Raw genomic sequence first — 19805 nt, 5'->3', positions numbered from 1 at the left:
GATTCTAATAATTTTCATTTAGATTTCTTTACTAATCTGAATTCTTTATGTTTCTTTTGATAATTTACATGTGATCATTTGCGGACCCTTTGAGTAATGTCAATTTGAGTCCATATGAGAAGTGGAGAAGCGCCTATGAATGTCTACAAATTGTAAGTACTTTGCTCTGCTTTATTTCTTTTCTTTTCTTTCTCACCTCTTCAGTTCTTCTCTAGTATTTAAATTTCAAACAACTTGATCGACTGTATGAATCAATAAGGAATTAGATCTATTAACTCTCAAAAACTCTCTATCCATCATGGGGAAACCAAGAAGGAAACCCTGTACATGAGTAAAAGAGTACAATTCATCGATCCCAACTAATCGATAGAAAATCGCTGAACCCTTTTTTGGGACCTTTGGATCCCACCACGGTCGATAAGGGGTGTATCAATCGATACATATCGAATTTCAGAAACCTAATTCAGTATACTATATCAATATCACAACCCATGGTTCAAATCCTAAAATTAAATCCAGAACGGTTTGTGAAAAAGATAACCCTAGCTTGGTTTCTCTTTTCTATGACAGACTTCCCTGGCATGTCCAGGCAATTTTCAGTTGACTAAGAAAGGAAATATGGATATAAATAGTTCTCAAACTACCAACTATTGTAACTCAGGCTGCTCTAACCACACAAGGGCAATCCTGAAATGCCTTTACTATGTAAAGCCAGATTACATATTCATGAACAAAGCTACCATTGATGATATCAACAACACTATCTCAGATGGCTGCAAAAATGGTATCAAGTCTGCCTTTTCGAATTGGTCATGAAAGAGTGGCTTTTCCTTTTCATGGATGGCTTATGTTTTCTCTTCTTTTGCTTTTCAGGGTTTACTGGGAGCACCCTAATCACAAGCAATGCTGAAAAGGTTTATGGAAGTAAGGGAATTGCAATTCTTTTAGCCACTATTGCTTGGTCATTTATGACCTACATGAACATCTAGTTCTTCCCTTGATCAGATATATATTGCATTAGAGGTCTCCCAAGTTCCATGTGTAAACCAGTTGCAGAGCATGTACTCGCAATAAAAAGTTAAAGACTCAATCAGTACTTTTCTTTGATGTTCTTTGATAAATGCAATCAGTGAAACAAAAAAATGAGAGCCAAGTTATGGAAATCAAGTTGCAATTCATATGGTTTGTCATATCATCATATACGGCGGCTGATCTTGAGGAGACCGATACAAGATGTATCTGTCAAAATGAAGACTGGTGAGATAATTTGTATTGGCCAGCCAATAGATAACAAAAATTTGCATACTCAATATCAACACAGCAAATCATGCTACAGTTATCTTATATATGCAGGAGCTTTTGGCTTGCTTTCATGGCTTACAATTCTTTCATTGGGCAATAACTATGCAATTCCAACAATTGTTGTTGTGTTTTTCGGAAAATTGAACAGCAAATAATTCTATCAGTTAGGTGTTGGCATTTTTCTTAATAAAATTGATCCAATTTATTAGAGAAGGAGAGGGAAAGTTTTATTTACTTCAATGGACATAGAAGATAATATTTACAGATGTTCCATGCTTTTCTTCAATGCATTTCTTACTTTCTTTTGATAAAACCCAAAACCCTCCTATGGAAGCCAAAGTGAAGCCAATAGCAGACATACAAATATGCACTCTCTCTCCTAAATATCTGTATGATAGAGAAATGTCTCAACGGCATCTCTCTTCTTACAACTCCAGTGGCACTTTGTTGCACACAGAGAGTTGAACAACATAAGCCTTGTTGACTGTAGAGCAATGATATTTGAAGTAGAAGGAACTTTTGAGAGCTCAATTGCATACCCATCATTCATATAATCTGTGCCTTCAGGAAATAGCTGCCACAGCAGAGTCCCACCACCACTTCCTCCTTTCTTTGTCGATTCTAGGATGGTCTTGTAAACTGTTGTATATAGGGTGTCTCTGAAACTAGAATTGAAATTGTCATCTTTCGCCGACACACCGAATTCAGCAAACACCACTGGCATTCCGAGGGTTTTCTCTGCGTCTTCTATGTGTGCTTGCATCCATGTCTTAACAAATTGGAGATGAGCATTCGATATTGACTGCGACAACCTTGACCAGAGAAAAACAGAAGAAAAGTTTAACTGATGAGGTACAGAAGGTGAACAAATGCCATTAAAGGAATTACTCTCTACAAGTACCATGCGTCAGCATATATATGAACAGAAGCAAAATCAACACCAAGGGCTTGATGGTTCCTGACAAAATCTGTTCCAGCTTGTTCGGCAAATGTGTTGGGATTGAACTGTACTCTGTTTGGTGTTGAAGGACCATAGAATCCTTCTAATCCAATCTCCACCAAGTGCACTGGGTCAACGCTTTTCACATAAACTGCCATTTCTTGAATCCATGCCTGAAAATTTGACACAAGCAAACTAGCTGATGATCACAGCTGAAAAGAGCAACAAAAAATTTTGGGTTTGTCCACAAGCCACCAACCAACATGGTTGACAGGATCAAACTCACTTTCTTTCTACAAGGTGAACTCAAACCTGATTTCAAGCTTATTTCCTTACTCTGCAATCAAGCTTACAAGTCCAACTTGAAATTCAGGGAGGTTGGTTGGTGTATGTACCAAATATGGTGCAGGGATATGCTGAAACCAGATTGCTGGGTACCCTAGAGTAGCTGAAAAGGGTCTCGTCCACAGGGATCTGGTTTCAGCAGATCCCATTTTCAAACCATGGTTCATACAGACTGATATAAGCATATCTTTGATAGTGCAGTGAACTGCGGTATGAACAGCACTAGTTTTATATGTATCATGTGTAACAAATTGATTTGATGATATTTTACTTCTAAGTTGTCCATAGTACAATTCCAAAACAACCTCAGCATAGTTAAGACAAGGGTCTGGTGATAATGGTGATGGCAATTAACAGGTATTAAACTAGGTTGAGTATTGAATTAAATTAATTCATCAAACCTGTAATCGATCCCCAGAGGGATCAGAGAGACACCGGGGCTCGTTCATCAGCTCCCAAGCAAAGATGGTTGGATCATCCTTGTATGTAATGTTTGTGATTGTGTTAACCCTAGTCAAAACAGTCTTAACATGAGCCTTATAGTAACTCTTAACCGTTGAGTCAGAGAAGAAGTCGTCATCGGCCGTTAGATTAAGGCCAGCTGCTTTGCCCCATTTCACATACTGTGCTTTGCCTCCATAAGCATCCCAGTTGTTGGTTAATGATAGAATGAGTCTGATTTTGTACTTCTTTGCTTCACTCACAACAAAATCCAATGCCTGAGACGTGAAAACAGAAAAGATCATCAGTTTTGGTTCAGTTTATTACAGGGATTATGTCATTTGAAATGTTATCTACAATGGAGGCTTAGCCTTAATAATTCCATTATCACCACTATTAATAGAAACTAGAGTTATAAATACCAGTCCCCCTGCCGGGATCGTATTAGAGGAAAACCCGTGGAAGAGCAAACACCCAGTTGACCTGGCTGCGTTTGCCAGTTTGACCGACGAACTAATTTACCCAGCTTGGTCAGGCAGGTCATCCCTCCTAACGAACACGACAAGGAGGAGCATCCGATCGATCCTTCCACTCTGTTTTGGCAACCGCAGGGAATGGGAGCTTGTAATCCGCCATGTAGATTCCACCATAAATCAGACTCCACTCTAAGCATGAATCCTACCCCGTGTATATTCCGATACACTCCGATATGTATCGGAATTTTGGATACCCGATACGTTTCGGCGATAAATTGCTTAATAGTATAGTTAACCAACGAATCGTATTTTAAGAGAATGAAAGAGACTTCACACCAACCTTGAAAACATCCTCGTCGTAAGCCGAAGGCGATTTCTGAAGCGCTCGCCAACCGCCATCATTGAAAGCCCAAGTCCTGCATACGGTCAGACCCACGGAAGACGCCTGCTTGAAGACGTCACTCACCTTCCCTCTGGTCGACAGGTCCACGGCGAAGATCATCAGCCAGTAAGTATTGAAACCATTAACATAAAATGGCTGATCGTTTATCACAAACTGATTCCCCTTCTTCCCCACCATCCCCCATTCACCAGCTTCAGCTCCATCAAAGCCAAACACCCTGTCAAAAAGATGCAAAATGAAAATAATAAACAACAAGGAATTCAAAAACGAATGCATTGTTTCTCTTCTTTTTTTTCCCCGTCTGGCATTTAATGGGTACCCATGATTTCTGCCAGAGAACATCGAATGCGATTCCTCCATCGTGACCAGCTCTCCGGTTTCACTGACAAGGAGATGTTGGGAGTTAACTTTTGTGATAGAACCCAGCAAGAGAATCGCTGAGAGGAGTTTGAACGAGATAAACAGAGAAGAAGAAAAGTGGTTACTGGGGTAGGCAGCCATGGATGAAGATCAGTCACTGAACCAGTTCTTGAATTCCGAATGGACATATCTATACGCAGAGGAAGGCAGTGCAAATCACGAAAGAGTGTCGGAATGGGAAGATGCTCACTTGCTTTGAAGCGAAGACAGGTTTATTTATGTCTCTTGCTTCTTTTTTTCTCCTTTGTTGCTTGCCTTGAGAACGAAATGAAGAAAGAGAAACAGAGAAGGAAGCGGTGGTTGTGAAGAGCCAGACACCAGAGCATTCATTTCTCTCCTGTACCCCAAGTCAAGGTAAGGCCCAATGGAGACGTGAGATTTCTTAACCAGAATCACTGCCAAAATTAATAACCAATTACCAAAAAAAATTAGAAAAATTAATTTATTGCACTTAAACTATTATCTCTATTTTATAATTAAAAAAATTACATTTATCGATAAACTGATGCATAAATTACGATTCTTCGATGAAATTTTCTGAAACGATGATCCTCCGATCCTCCAATCGACTATTTGTTATGTTAATTTAGAATAATTATTCAATATGAGTTTCGGCATCTCAAATTTTGGGATGTCTCATCATAGAGAGAGACAAGGAAACGAAAATCAATCAATATGAAGTAACATTTGATGTTGATAAGAGGATTACAATTTAATTCATGATTATTGTGGAAGAAGATTTAAACTTCATAGTTTTGGATAATTGTTTCATATTGTCTTCTTTGTATTCACTTAGGCAATCATCTACTATTTTTGACATATCAAACTCCATCAAGTGCCACATAAATGTTACAACTAACCCTATGCTAGTGATTGGGAAAATGTTGTATGAAAAAAATTCAATTCTTAGATGCAAACAATGAGATCACTAACAAAACATAATTTCATGAGATCGACTACGTATTTCAACATGGTATATACATAAAAAAAAAATTCAATCACTTGTAGAATACTAATTGGTTATCTAATACAATTTTTAATGTGTTAAATGGCTATGTTAGTAAAACAAAGCCTATATAGTTAGTGCACGAGGTTCTCTTAAGAAATTTAAGTTGAATAAGTTTAAATAGTATCATCTTCTATCTCAACTTTAAATTAACATACTAAACCTTACTACAGGAGAGAGAGAAAAGTGAATGCCGTAAGAGAAAGAGAAAAAAAAAATTATCTCTTGTTTAGATACCCATGGAAAATGAGAGAGAAAGCGGAGGAGAAATATACTTTTTCTTGTTCGGATATATGTGAAAAATAAAAAATAAATTTTTTTAATAAATTTAAATTTTTTTATGATTAAAATTTTCTCTCAAGTTTCTATTCTTTTATTTTCTCCCAAAATTCCATAATATTGTGAGAGAAAATTTATTAACTAAAAGAAAATGATTTTCTCTCTTATTTTTTTTTCTCTCAATGATTCTCTACTGCCAAACAACAGAAAATATTTTACTCTTCCGTTTTTTCTTTCTTTTCTATGGGTTTCAAATAGGCCTCAAGGAAACAACTTCCACAAGCTGAGCTAAATTTTTAAGGCGAGAAGTTGGGTTGGGAAGCGGACTTGCCCCTTCAGTTTCGAACAAGTCCACTCCAATCCACCTCGAGTCCAGCCCTTTACTAGGGTTGTGTCAACCCTACCTTAATTTTCACGAATCCAGGTCGAGTCTTAATCCTCAGTGGAAAACCATGAGTAATAATATTTACTCAGTTGGCATACTAAAAACATGCGGGAAACTTCTTAATTTTTCTTCCTCTCAGCTCTCTGATCACAGCAGTAGTAGAAAACCAAAGTTCTACCCCGGATCTCGGATATTTAGGGCTCCCTCTCCCCTTCCTTCCCCCCTCCTACCTCCCAAAAGGGTCAGATATCTCATACCAAACATTGAGATATAAAACTTTGGCAACAGCACAGGGCAACGAATTTAAACAAATAAAGAAAGAAGGGCAAGAATTTACCCAGTGGGAGAGATCTCCATGCAGAAAATGTCTCGGAGAGAATGGCAGGGAAGGTGTCTGCTTTGCTAGAGCAATGAGTGGCAAAGCCTCTGGGGAGTTCTTCACCTAAATAGAGGTTTTAGAGTACTGGCAAACAAGAGACACTAACCTCGCCACAGGCAATTCTCACAAAACGTGGCATATACAGCAATAAACACAGCAGGAAAGACCCACGTAACGTGCCTACTTTTGGATTCTTTTCGAACACTTCTAATAAGAGACAACGAGTAGCTATTCTAAAGATACAACGGTTTCCACTCCAGGCAGACTCTCTCTCTGGTTACCTTTCCCGTTTTAAGTTCTCTTTTTTCTCCTTTTCTCTCATAATTTTTTACCTTTTCTCTCCTTCTTCCTTTTTTTCCGATTTTCTTACCCCCCAGTTTTCTTTTTGCTGGAGAGTGCAGCCCTGCAAGGAAAACAGCCAAGAGGCAACAAAATGAAAAGAGGAGCAAACAATCAACTTCAACACAAGAAGTTTTTACTCGCAAAACAAAATCATCCCCCTCGCTCTCATTTCATCAAAAGACACCAAAATCATAGGCTTAGACTGTTTTAGCATAGCCTGGTTTACAGAACATAATACCCATATAAACTCATAGAGACACGTCAGGATTACTAAGTCCCAGCTTTGCGACGTCCAACACGTGCAACGAAACCAGTCTTGATGGGTGCCACAGATCGTGAGGAACCACACTGCATCAAACAATAAGAAAATTTGAATTCCAGGAATAATGAAGAAAGAACAAGCCCTTTGATATCCATGTTAATGCTTCACTCTATTATGCCTCCAATTCAGATATATAGATTTACTGACAGTGAGTATATTGAATCCAACACTTCCTTTTCTATTTAGTAGCTCGTGTGTGTATGGGTTCGACATTTTTAACCACATTGTTAAGGAAAGTCCCACAATTTTTTGGTTGTACATAGGTTTGACATTTCAAGTTAAATTGTCCAAGAGCCAAAGAAGATGTTGAGAACACTTCCTCGTTTGGTTTGTAAAGATCCTGTGTTTATTAATTTAGAAGAAAGTTTCTAACTTACTTTGACTCATCATTCTGAGAGTTGCCCACCCAACTTTAACAGAAAATAACATGAATCTTCTAACTTGTATCTATTTTTGGTAATGACTTAACATGCGTAAGAAAGAAATGCAGCACTCCAGACAAGGACAAAAATTTTAAAGGGTTGATCAATTGCACTCTTTCTTGAAATTTGATATCACAGGCCCACGACTCCCAGTGTGTCAAAGGCTCAATCAAAGAATGTCCATTGCATTTAGAACAACAGTTGAAAAAGAAAATGCGCCCATAAACCTATTCTGAGCCATTAAATGTTCGTGTAAGTTTCATCATTGTACATATACCTGATTATCTGTCAAGATGAGAAATAGCAAATCTAATTAGTGCCAGATTATGTGAGAATCTACTTTGAAGTTTATCACATAGCCAACAACCCCCCACCACCACCCAAACCAAATAAAGAAAAGAATATGCAACAAAAAAACAATAAAGATCAATGTATTACTATTATGCTGGGAGAAGAGCAAAAACTTTATACCTGTTCACATCGAAGAAAGAAGAGACGGTTCTCCTTTGAGAGTATAGTGTCCGGACTTTTACAGCCAGTGCAAATGACATATTCGTCTGACAACATATATAAATTGTCAAAGGTGTATAAAATAGAGAAACTAATAACAGATTTGTCTGTGTTTCAAAAGAAAAAAAGAACAAACTTTTAGCCATCCTAAAATAAGAAGACTACTCTAGGCATACAGCAAAAAGGTTTTCATGTTGCCAAGAAAAGAAGTTGTGGCAAACTTGAACCCTGGAATGCAAACCAGACACTAATTTATCACAACTTTAGACGTAGTGAATGGCTTTTATATCAAGCATCCAAAGACATTGAAACGTTTGCTACGTGGCCTATCTTTAACCAACATGAGCGAGATCATTAGGAAGCAGAAACTAAAAAGGATAAAGTAAATATACATGATTGATGTCATATGATGGTTATCCACCATGAGCAGACCCAGTAGACTGTACTCAGAGTAAGCATCCTACCATATGAGGATTTCCATACTTCATTTATTGGTTATGTTGCAGGATATCTAATAAACAAGTAGATCTTGCATTTAACAAAAGGAAAAAAAAAAAAGGATAGAGAATTCCAGCAATCATGTATATATATATATATTTGGATAAACGTGAGAACCTTAATTAGACCAAATGGAAAACCATGTGGCTAATACAAAGCTACAAAGAATACAAGCAGGACAGCAAATAAATCTAAAAATGATAAAAAAGAAAAAAATGACTAAAATACAATTTTGAATATTTACAAGAGTGGATCTCCCACAAGTTTTCTTTTTTAGATCGGTTGGATTCACCCAAGATGCCTGCCTGTGAGACTTGAGCCTAACTACTGCCTCCTTAAGTTCAAACTATCATTTGATTTAAAGAATCATAAATCTTTGCAGTAAAAGAAATTCAAATTACCTTTCAGAGTATAAATTAGTGAGACAAACATAAAGATTTCATGAGAATTGTTCACCATGGCAAGATGCAAGGAAATAAAAATAAAGAAACATACTGATATATCTTCGTAGAATCCCCTCAAAATTCTTAGGAGCGAATCTTCCCTTAATAACTAATCTTTGTTGTCCATCAAGAGAACCACTCGTTCCCATTTCAGCTAGTAAGAAGTTCATGACATGCTCTGGCTGCCTGTGCATTCTGTCAATTTGCAAGAAATACAAATCATTGTCAAACAAAGAAAGAAAAACAACACATAAAAAAATTGGTATGCCCCCACAAAACCAACATATGGATTTTATGAAATGACACTTCGTCATAAACAAGGAAACTCTATTGGGAGAAAAAATAAATCTATCAAGCATCCAGAGATGGCCAAAAACAATCTCTTCTAGTGCCTTATTAGCTAAACCTAAGCCACAGAGAAAAAAATTGCAAACCAAGTACCGGATTATAACCAAAAAGATTCATAAGCATCTAAATTTTCTGCAAAGTCCAAGAAGATCCAGCCAAATCTGTGCGAATTGAAATAACATTCTTTCATTAAAGTGTGATTTTAATGACAAGGAAAAGAAAAGAACCAGCATGACCACTGGGCGAGGGACTTGGTTGAAGCAACAGATTAGAAGAATTGGCACCGACCCTTCATCAACAAGAGCTTTTATGCTGTTGATGAATTTGGTCTGACTTGCTCCTGGAATAGAAATAATCATTCTGGGTTCGATTGGAATTACGTGGAATTTGATTTGGGGTTATGAAGGTGAGGTTGATATTGCATGGATTTTGACAAGAATTTTGAATATGGAATTGATTCTGAAAACCTTGAGACCTGGAATTCTCAACAGACACAACACTCACCTCTTCTCTTTACATGGTTGGGTTAAACAAATTGATCGAGCACCACTGTTTTATCAAATGGTATCTTCCCAGTTGCCCAACAATGTTGACTACATGATAAACAGTAAGCGGCATTGTAGGCTGTCAAGGGTGAGGGATGACAGGAGGCAGCAAACTGAGTGACAGGCAGCAAAGGTGGATACTGATTGGTAGCTTGTCTTTAAACAGGATTGTCAAATGGTGGGTGTTCAGTTTGCTGTAAGAGGAATCTATTCTTAGCCTCACGAGTTCCTTGAGTTTTCAAAAATATGCTCTTCACCAAAAAGATTGCAATTCATGTTATGATTTGGTATCTTCCAGCCTCCACTATTTTACTGTAAACGCTTCAGCAGAATCTTGCATAACAAAATGGCCCACGGAATCCTCAGTGTGAATCTCTTTTTCTATATGTTTTTTTTGCTAAGTTGTCAATCAGCTTGACCATGCAAGACCCATAGCTTCCAACCAGCAAACAATAATTAAGAAGACATGGAGCATAAGGAAGCACAAAAAAAAAAAAAAAACAGATATGGTTTAAACATTGCAAACAATAGAAAAATGTAGAAGTATGAAAATGATAAAAACATAGTTAACCAGCAATAGCTCACCTCCAGAGCATATCTATTAGGATGCCCGTTAAACATCAGGAAAAGGTACAGAGCAAGACAAAAAGAGAGATATGCAACCAGAACCAAAGTTATGTCAAGTTGTTCAAGTTGGTACAATGAGATGTTGCAAGAAGACACAAAATAAACTGAAAAGGAAAAAGCAGCACCGAAAAATATATTTTTTCTCCGTAAAATCGAATTAGGAAGCTACATTATTCAAGAGACTGATTATAAACTCATATAATTAATGTCAAGAAAAGGAACTAAAACATACGTCTTGCAAAGGTCCATGAAGTTGGCAAACACTGTCTTCTTTGTGCCTTCTCTAAGAACCTGGGGGGGCCTCATCACTGTTCTACGCCTATCACCGGCAAGCTCCGGATTGTTCTCACGCAATATATTGAACACCCTACCCAAAAGCTGAATCAAAATAAAAGTACGATATTAAAATGAGAAATATCTAAAAAATAGTGTAGCGTAAATAGTTGAAACACTTAACAGGTCCAAAGAAGCCAAACCTCTTCATACTTGTAATCCCTGTCACTGCCTTCCCAGGGATACCGAGTTTGTTCCAACACAATGCCTTCTTCGTCCTCTCCGATATGGTCTATCCAATTGAAAATAACATATAAGGATGATAAAGACATAACCTAAATGGAACCTCTACTTAATAAAAAAGGTCAAGAGACTTGAAATTTGTCATTATACTATAGATCTCAGACATTTTACATAATTAAGCTTCTTACCATCAAGATCATCTCCACCTGTCTCACCATTCTCATCATTGAAAAAATCTGTCTCCACCTGAAACAATTCAACAGAAGTAAGAAGATAAACTAATGTATAACACAGTTATCTTGCATATTGGTTACTTCCCGGCCAACTTACCGCTTTCTTTTTCTTTTTCTTCATGCCAGTAAAGTTAGACTCAAGCCCATCAGACACTGCTCAATTGCACAATAATTCCGCTCTTTATGAGTAATAAGAACAAAAATATTACAGAAATGGAAGGCTAACACAGTTTCGATACGATAAGACATTTAAGAAATATTAGTGTGTAGTTTCCTAGACATATGAAAATTTGAACAAAATAAAAGTCAGTCAAGTGAACCTGACAAATTTTCTGTTTTTTCAGCAAGCTTATCCACGGAATCATCAGCAGGGTCCTGAATTACAACTTTCTTCTTTTTCTTCTTCTTAGTAGGATCGAATGGGACAAGCTGAAAAATAACGACGCCCGAAGGTTTACAACTATTAGAAGAGGAAACAACAAACAAACAAATGAAACGTATACATAGTAGGCTTAAGGAAAAAAAAACTGACTTCTGCCACATCATCCTTGAGATCGACTGGAGGAGGTTCTGCGGCCATTATCTGAAGCAAGACCCTGAAAAAAAAAAAAAACAAACAAAACAACCGAAATGGAAATCAGCATACAAACATTGATTTAGAGATTGTCTTGACAAAAGAAAACAAAAACATTTAAAAAATACCGAAAAAAATGTAAAAAAGTATCGTGTTTGATTAATATAAATTAATATAATATATAAACTCAGGAAAAAAAATCCTAACACGAAGAAGCCAAAACACCTAACCTAAATGAATGATAAAATCAATTTGACAAAGCACGCAGAAGCTTCTCAAATAGAACTCGGACAACGCCACGTTTTTTAAACATATGATTCAAAAACACCCTAAAATCAGCAATCGATTGAAAAAAAAATGCATCATAAATCACATATTAACCCAGATTCGGGTAACACCTTTGACGTTCGAAGTCTGCCCGCCGCACCGCCGAGAAGCAGATGAGCTTATCAGAGGAGAGACTGGACACTCGCTTTGTCGTAAGAGAACCAAATGCGCAGTGGATTCGCCTATTTATTGGCAAAATCGGACCAGCGGTCCGGTCGAACCGGGAATAAATCAGTTTATTGTATAAAAACCACTTACTCTTGGAATATTATAGAATTACCCACACACGATTTTATTTTACATTAATATCACTAAAAATGTAAATATAAATTGACTAAATTTCTATTAAACCAAAAAATTATGAGGTATTTTTTACATGAAAGGAAGCATTACTGACAAATCTATCAAATGGTTGCATGAAATGAAGCACTATAGACAAAATAGAATATGGGGTTACATGCAAAAAAGTATTATCCACATGTAAGTTTATGGAATTGCATAAAAATAAATACTATCGACATATAAATTACGGGGTTCTATCAAAATTCTTAAATATTTTATTAAAATAAAAAAATATATTTACTTTTTATTTTAATATGTATTGCTTATGGTCATGTTGAAGCTTATGTATCATAAGAAGGTGTTTTACTATTAATTTTTTAAATTAAGCTCTAATTATAAGGATGATTAAGTAAAGCGGACCAATTTAATAAGAGCTTGAATGGTTTTTAAGGTGGTTTCAACCTAATTTATAGACATTTCCAATATTATAGGAAATTGTTCAAAAAATATGTATATAAATTAATGATATATTTTTTCGTTTACATTGAATTATGCCTTCATTTTTTACTATGAAAAAACTATAAAATTTTATGAAGATATGGATGCTAGGCATCAATTTGAAAACAAAAAGGTTTTAGATATTTTTTAATAATTTTTAAAAAATAAAATAAAAAGATTTGTTTATAAAATATTTCGATTGAATAACAAAAAAATACTCTTTCACTCTTCTAATGGAAAGGATGTAAAGGGTGTTCTTCCCTTTATTAAACCTTTAGAACCATCTTCTTTGTATTTTTTTGTTCTATTTTAGAGTTTTTTCCTTTACCTTTGTCGGCATAAGAAAAAACTCGACCAAATCAAATAGGTTCGCTTGTGACTATTCTTTTATAAAATATGGTGCCTGGGTAGCACAATGGTTTAAATTATCGAGTTTATCAGTTATCACTCAACTGTAGATACAACTTCCCAATTTATTGTAATTGTATTTATTTAGATTTAAAGAAGACGAGGAAGTCGAGGAAGATAACATCTAAAATTTTGAGAGTTTTATTAAAATCTTGTTAGATTATAATACTGTTTATTTATTATTAGAATATAACTCCTTATATTTATTATTATTATTAAATTTAAAATGCATTAATTAAAAAAATAATCTATTAAAAAGTGAAACAAGCTTCAAATTCTAATTATCATGATTCATAAATCATCAACCGCACGTGGGACTCACGTGTGCATTCATTTGGTCCATGAACTCGGCACGTACGAACAGTTTGAGCGGTTTAGACTTTTGACTTTTAAAAAACCTGTCAAACACGAAACTCACTTGTTGGGACAGTCAAACTCGACCGATTTGTCAACTCGCCTCGTCAACTCGCGTCGACGCAGGAGACGGAGTTCTATAGAAAATATCGACACCGAAAAAGAGAGGAAATGGACACAATGAAGCGCAGGAGAAGCTAACCCTTCTTCTCTTCTTCGTCTCCTGCGGCATTTCCCTGTCTGAATTATTTATTTGGAGGTTTAATTTTTCCGGTTGATCGCGTTTTTCTTCGCTGCAAGGTCATGGAATCGCTGACGGAGCTATGTGATCTCATCGCCCAGAATCCGGTTGCATTTGGAGACAAGCTGGCATGGCTCTGTTCCAGGTGTCCGCAGGCCGGATCTCAGCGCCTCTCGCGGTCTCATCTCCACGCTCTTCTGGCGACGGCGCGGTTTTTGTCGAAATCTTATGGTAAGGGAGCGGGGCCGGGTGGAAACGGACAGAAATCGCCCATTCCAGAGAATGTGGTTCTTTCCTTTTTCGGTTCCGTTTCGTTTCATCCGTCTTTCTTTCCGGCTTCCCTCTCTGTCGACAACGTTGCCTCCTTTTTCGCTGATCTCCTCGATTATGTCTCCACGGCCACGGAGCTCTCTCCGGAATTCGCTGCCGCGGTGGGTCCCCTTGTCTCTGAGGTTCTCGCGACGGCACTCGGCAATGCCGGCGAGTCCTCGCCTGAGATCGCAAGGGCGTTTCTCTTCGCCGTGGCTCGGCACTGTCCACCTCTGCCGCCGGCGCAGGTCGATCGTCTACTTAGCTCTCTTCTTGATCATTTCGTATCTGCAGCTGATGAAAGTCTGACTTCGCCAAGGGAAACGTCTTCGTCTGGTTTGTCAGCGAGTGCGATGATGTCAATGCAGTCGAACAGTGACTCGAGTCCCAGGAGCGATGGCGGAGACGGGTCTGTAACTTCCAGTGCGGCGACTACCCCGTCTTCGAAAGGGAAGGGGAAAGAGAAGCATAGGGATTCCGCTACGACGGACGACGAGGTGTCTTCTAAGAGGCTGAGCAATGGAAATGGTGGCCTTGCTGGGAGAAGCAGTTTGGATCAGTTGGGTATGCCTTTTGGAAGTAATGACGGAGCGGCCCAGTTAAGACAAAACGTAGTTGCTTTTGAGGAGGAATCCATCGAGGGATTGGAGAAGCAGGAGGTTGCCTTTAAGTTATTTGCACATATTTTGGATAAAAGTCAGGTTAAGTCGGGATATTTGAAACAGATTAGGTCAGTGACAGAAAAGCAGCTCAGATCCTTGCCAGCGTTCCTCAAGGTAAATGTTGTTCTCACTTCACATTGGGGGAATGCAAAGTTTGAAAGTGTCAGTCACCAAGTCGAGTGGTGTATTACCTATGACGTTTTTATCATTGTTCCCCAACTGAAATTTTTCTTATGCTTCAAGATTACAACCAAGAGATTATACGGGACATGTAGATGACAACAGGCACATCCACGAAATTAAAATCACTTTTGAACAGTGCTGACAGTCTTAAGTTTGTGATGAAGTGCATTTGTCAACCTTCCTCGTGCAATCATGGAGTAAGGGGCTTCATGATAGAAAGTTATTTTGTCCAAGGGGATACACATCCACGTCTCTCTACTATTATGTGAGATCAGTGCAAACTAAGTTTAACATTTGAATAAGATGAAACGTCTATCGGGGATATGGGATTTGAAACATTAAGACACTTCCAAAACTAATGATATACCAATATATGAAAGGGTCGATCATAACGCTGTGTGCAATAAGCATGCCAAGTTGGAAATGTAATGGTGTGACTGTGGAAATGCTCAGCTGACCGTAGTGACTGAACTCTTTCTGGACCATGTATACCATATTTGAGTGATCTTTTGAATGAGAAGTGTGGTCATATCCTTGCACTTGCTTGATTAATAATCTTCTGTTACTGTCTGAGTAAACTGTAATTGGAGTTTGGATCCCTGTCTTGCGAATCAAATAATCTGTTTTCGGTAGACAGTTTTGGGAGAAGACTGAATTCATCATGGGGAACTCTTTTTTGAGGGCCTGTGGATTCTCTATTTGAAAGCATTTTGATACAAGTTGTTTCTTAAGTAGATTTTTTTATTACTCTCATTTCTTAAAGAAATTTCCACTTCCTAGTTTGAGGGAAATAAGTAACTTCAGGAAAAGTAGTAAAATTGAAAATTGGAAGTTAACTCCAGGCTGCATGTCTGGATAGTTCAAGCCAGGTACTCTTAATTTCATTCTTAGTAAATAATGAAGATAAACTCAGGTGTCATATAATTCCATTGATAAATTGCTGGCTTTTGAGTTAATATTCTGTTAATTTTTTTTTTTCGAAATAATAGTGGACACATGATTGATATTGAATATATCATTCTCTAGATTGAGAGTCAAACCCATGAAATGAGGAAGTCATTTAAAAATTGAAGTGGTGCTGCTATCATTCTCGGTCTTTGTTACTGGATTCTGTCTCTGTGCCCAAATTTTATCAGCAACAGTGATTAGTGATGGGGATTCAGCAGTAGTAATATCTTGATTTGCTACGCACAAGCCTCAGGCGTGGAAGATGAGACACATGTTTGATGAAATTCACTTTACTTCTTTGGGTTGGTTGGCTGAGTGGATCCACACTCTTTGGTCAGCCAATGGGTTGGCATTCCGTTAGCAAAAGGTGTTTCCCAGCTACCCCTTGTTGGCAGGAACTCCCTTCCTCTGTAATTTCAGGGCTGGGTTTCCTTCCCTCTTGTATTCTTTTATTGTTTTTTAATGAAAAAGCCTTTTACCATTTCAAAAGAAAAAATAAGGTTCAGGCTCAAGTATTTGATACTTTCTTCACTGGCTTCACTTGGTTTGTATGTGAAGTTGTAACTTAGCCTGTTTTATGGTTGGTTCATACGATAGGCAATAGCATTTGTGCTTCAAATATGTCTCATAGGTTGTGCCCTGTTTCACTGGTGTTTCACCTCTTCCTTGTCCAGGATAAAAATCTGAAGAGAATACATGCTATGTAAACTGGAAACTTTTTTGTAACTTAATTAATCAGGTTGATGTTGAGTACTTGAATGAGCAAACAATACCCATTAAAAAAAAAAACTATTCTCTACTCACTAAGTGGCTATTTTGTAAAAGGGTATGGTCCGTTGACATGTGTAGCTGAAGTTATGACTTTTTACTGATCAGGTGGCTGAAATACCATGACTGTCCCCTTTTACTGCACAAAGAGTGGCTTTAGTAAATGAAAACTTACTCGTGTTGGTCACACCTATCTACTTTTTGGTTGTTGTCATTGCTGAATGACTTTTTCCAAATAACCCTTTTCACAAGTTGATGTTAATCTATCTAAAATAAAACATAGGATCCAGTGACATGCACAAGTAAATGTGATTCCATGTACTTTACATTTGCTCCCTGTTTTAATGAAAGGGAAAAAAGGCCCACCAATCAGTTAGCAAAGCATGCATTTGATTAAGCATCCTTACTGAGCCTTCTGGAGTAGTTTTACATCTAGATATAAAATTAACCTTCATGATTTTTCTGAGTGTTATTGTCTGTTGATTCTGTGCAGATACGAAAGCGTGACTGGAGAGAACAGGGTCCTCAACTAAAAACTAGAATTAATGCCAAGTTATCCGCCTGTCAATCGGCAACCGTGGTGCAAGTAAAAAGTCTTCTTTCCTTGGATTCAGATGGGAAGGATGCCAAAATGTTGTTGCGTGGCACCCTTGCATTGCTTCTTGATGCAGCTGAAGCTTGCATACTTTCTTCCTGGAGAAAGTTAAAGATATGTGAAGAACTATTTAGTTCATTGCTGAGTGGAATCGCTCAGGTGGTTGTTACACGTGGGGGCCAGTTGCTACGTGTTTTGCTTATGCGCCTTAAACTTCTTGTTCTAACCACATGTGCTCAGGTAGACATTCTGTCTAAGTAGTAGTTTTTTGTTATTGCTTAGTAGTATTAAGTTAGTTTGTTTTGTGTAATTTTAAGCTTATTGAACAGGCTGACACATGGGGAAGCAACCTAGGGGCGATGTTTGAGAGTGTTGCAAAGACAAGTTGTGAAATTATTGAATTTGGGTGGAGCAAAGACAGGGCTCCTGTTGATACTTTTATCATGGGTTTAGCTTCAAGTATTCGTGAACGAAATGATTATGAGGAACAGGTTTGTCCTTTACCATTAATAATTGATGAAACATCTTTTCCACGGGATGGGTTCTTAATGGTCTGAAAGAAGCCACTTGGTCACATGGCTTAAGAAACTCCAATTGTGAGGAGCTTTGTATTAAAGACTTGATTTTTAATAAGATGAAGACATGAACATGTTGTTTTTGAATAGTGACATGATTATTTTTTTATTTTAATAGAGTTAGAAGTGCATTTCTCCTATGGTGTGGTGATTCAAAAAAATTAACTATCCTGTAATCTGCCTATCTCATTTAGATTTTTATGGTATTAGCAATCATTAACTGACCAACTTGTCACTGAAATTTAGAGCTTGTGGCAAGTCCCTCTATAAAGAATGGCATGTTATAAAGAAATTAGCATTCCTTTAAGTAGAAAGTAACCAATCATTTGTTTGTCTTTCCAAAAAAATCAGCTATTTGATTATTTGTCTTAAATTTTCTTACTTGTCTGCTTTTTGGGCAATCTTGTCCATATTAGTTTTCTGTAGTGTAATTTATCACTTTATCATTTTTGAGAAGATTTTCTTCATAGAGAAGTGGTAAAGCTAGAATACAGAATCTACTCTGAATGTAATTCTCAGCGCATTGTGGTGTTCATTAACATTAATGCTGAAGCTCCAACCATTTTCAAAGCCTCGTGCATATATGCCTCGGATCGCCCTTCCCCTTTCTTTGAAGGATCATGCTGAGGTTGTGCACTGTCTACATTTCTTGGTTCATTTGGTTGAGAGAAATTAAAGAATCTTCAACAATACCTCCACCTTTTGGACTACAAGTGTTGACAGAATAAGGGAGGGCATCGTCTCTTGGCTCCTTACGCTCAAGGCTTTTCAATGACGTGAGCGGCAGCTCCTTGAGGAACAATTGGTCTTCTGTTGCAAATCTTTCCCGTCAAAAGCCAGTCACTTTACTTTCCCCCCTTTGGAGATACCATCAAACTAAATTTTGATGGCTCTCCTCTTGGGAACCCAGGTCCAACAGGTTTTGGGTCCAACAGGTTTTGGGGGCGTCTTCCGTGTGCAGTCCTTGCCTCCTATGCCAGCCCCCTTGGCTTGTCAGATTCTACCACAACCGAGCTTCAAGCTTTAAGACACAGTCCTAAGATCTTTAAAGACCATTTTCAAAGCCCCTTGGTTGTTGAAGGGACTCTTCTGTTGTCATCTCTCGGTGCTCCGGAAGGAAAACACCCCCTTGGCATCTTTGGAACTGTTTCTTTGAAAGCCGTAACCTTTTCTCTTCAGTTTGTTCCTGGAATCATGTTCCTTGGTCCTCTAATTGTAAGGCTGGTTCTTTGGCTAGAGTCACCCTCCAATCCCTTATTGTAAGGGGTCTCCCCTCCTAGGTCTTTGTTTTTCTTTATTCTTTAATAAAACACTCTTTAAAAAAAATGCTGAAGCTCCAACAAATCAATAGTGATATTTTTTTTTTAATTAGGGTAAAACATTATTTTTAGATTTTTGATGATGTGCTTTTCTTTGATATCTTATTTTTACGGCTTGAGTTTGTCACCTTCACCACTCTGTTTGTTGAAGTAATTGCTTTACTAAATAAAGAAAACAAAATTGTGCCTCACTTTTTTTGTAACTTCATGCCTTTTAGTAATATCCCTTGATAAGAATCAGAAAAAATAAAAGTAGAAAAAGATTGAATTTTTTATTTTTGTATGTAGAAAGACCTCCCAACGTGTTTCTGGAAATTTTGTTCTTTGAAGACTGGTCTTTGGAGATCTATCATCATTTCAAAATATTGAATCCCCAACTCTAGTTCGTAGCTCCCTGATTCCAGTCTTTGGAAGGTCATTTGCAAGCTCTAGGATGAACTTATCAAGGGGACTAGGTTCAAGTTTAGAAGGGAGAACTGGGTAAAATTCTCAAAAGATCTTTGGATTGGAGAGACCTCTCCGACGACGTCTTTCCTGGGTCTCTCTCCTGCTGCCCATAACCCCGACTCTTTGGTTGGTG

General features: G+C 37.5%; 3 protein-coding genes across 7 annotated transcripts in view; 1 reads left to right on the top strand and 2 right to left on the bottom strand.

Annotated features, from left to right (window-relative positions):
• Window positions 1-830: 830 nt before the first annotated feature.
• LOC137965771 (mannan endo-1,4-beta-mannosidase 6) lies at window positions 831-4583 on the bottom strand. 3 transcript variants are annotated; one of them, XM_068812111.1, is made up of 6 exons: window positions 4227-4583; window positions 3845-4124; window positions 2989-3306; window positions 2204-2415; window positions 1842-2114; window positions 831-1239 (listed from the first exon to the last, which is right to left on the bottom strand). In XM_068812111.1, the coding sequence occupies exons 1-6, from the start codon at window positions 4406-4408 to the stop codon at window positions 1188-1190; spliced, it is 1317 nt and encodes a 438-aa protein (XP_068668212.1). In that variant the 5' UTR covers window positions 4409-4583; the 3' UTR covers window positions 831-1187. The 3 variants fall into 3 exon arrangements, with proteins under 3 accessions (XP_068668212.1, XP_068668213.1, XP_068668211.1); XM_068812112.1 differs by lacking the exon at window positions 831-1239 and having other exon boundaries at window positions 1502-2114; window positions 4227-4289; window positions 4393-4580; XM_068812110.1 differs by lacking the exon at window positions 831-1239 and having other exon boundaries at window positions 1502-2114; window positions 4227-4581.
• A 2251-nt stretch (window positions 4584-6834) lies between these two features.
• Window positions 6835-12227, bottom strand: LOC137965954 (eukaryotic translation initiation factor 2 subunit beta-like). The gene is made up of 10 exons (XM_068812364.1): window positions 12155-12227; window positions 11715-11778; window positions 11503-11611; window positions 11280-11335; window positions 11138-11195; window positions 10910-10998; window positions 10666-10811; window positions 8966-9108; window positions 7934-8019; window positions 6835-7066 (listed from the first exon to the last, which is right to left on the bottom strand). The coding sequence occupies exons 2-10, from the start codon at window positions 11760-11762 to the stop codon at window positions 6989-6991; spliced, it is 813 nt and encodes a 270-aa protein (XP_068668465.1). The 5' UTR covers window positions 11763-11778; window positions 12155-12227; the 3' UTR covers window positions 6835-6988.
• Window positions 12228-13787: 1560 nt separating this feature from the next.
• The window catches only part of LOC137965693 (phosphatidylinositol 4-kinase alpha 1-like), a 45182-nt gene continuing 39164 nt past the window's right edge, over window positions 13788-19805 (top strand). For all 3 annotated transcript variants that reach the window (XM_068812007.1, XM_068812006.1, XM_068812005.1), the window contains exons 1-3: window positions 13788-14951; window positions 17230-17571; window positions 17661-17822. In XM_068812007.1, coding sequence (XP_068668108.1) covers window positions 13929-14951; window positions 17230-17571; window positions 17661-17822 — 1527 coding nt within the window. In that variant the 5' untranslated portion in view covers window positions 13788-13928. The remainder of the gene's footprint in view (window positions 14952-17229; window positions 17572-17660; window positions 17823-19805) is intronic.

The sequence above is a fragment of the Aristolochia californica genome, unplaced genomic scaffold, assembly GCF_029961685.1.
Source record: "Aristolochia californica isolate CCGP_79_NKW_82.1479 unplaced genomic scaffold, dmAriCali1.0.hap1 SCAF_5, whole genome shotgun sequence".
Lineage (NCBI taxonomy): Eukaryota > Viridiplantae > Streptophyta > Magnoliopsida > Piperales > Aristolochiaceae > Aristolochia > Aristolochia californica.
The sequence above is the reverse complement of the archived record's forward strand: the minus strand, read 5'-3'. Positions and strand labels throughout refer to the sequence as shown.

Coding starts and splice junctions, on each gene's coding strand:
- LOC137965954 (XM_068812364.1), bottom strand. CDS start 11,762: ATGGCCGCAGAACCTCCTCCAGTCGATCTCAAGGATGATGTGGCAGAA. Junction 11,336..11,502: donor AAAAACAGAAAATTTGTCAG/GTTCACTTGACT, acceptor GCAATTGAGCAG/TGTCTGATGGGCTTGAGTCT. Junction 10,812..10,909: donor GGGATTACAAGTATGAAGAG/GTTTGGCTTCTT, acceptor ATTTTGATTCAG/CTTTTGGGTAGGGTGTTCAA.
- LOC137965771 (XM_068812110.1), bottom strand. CDS start 4,408: ATGGCTGCCTACCCCAGTAACCACTTTTCTTCTTCTCTGTTTATCTCG. Junction 4,125..4,226: donor TTCTCTGGCAGAAATCATGG/GTACCCATTAAA, acceptor TCTTTTTGACAG/GGTGTTTGGCTTTGATGGAG. Junction 3,307..3,844: donor ACGACGAGGATGTTTTCAAG/GTTGGTGTGAAG, acceptor TTCACGTCTCAG/GCATTGGATTTTGTTGTGAG.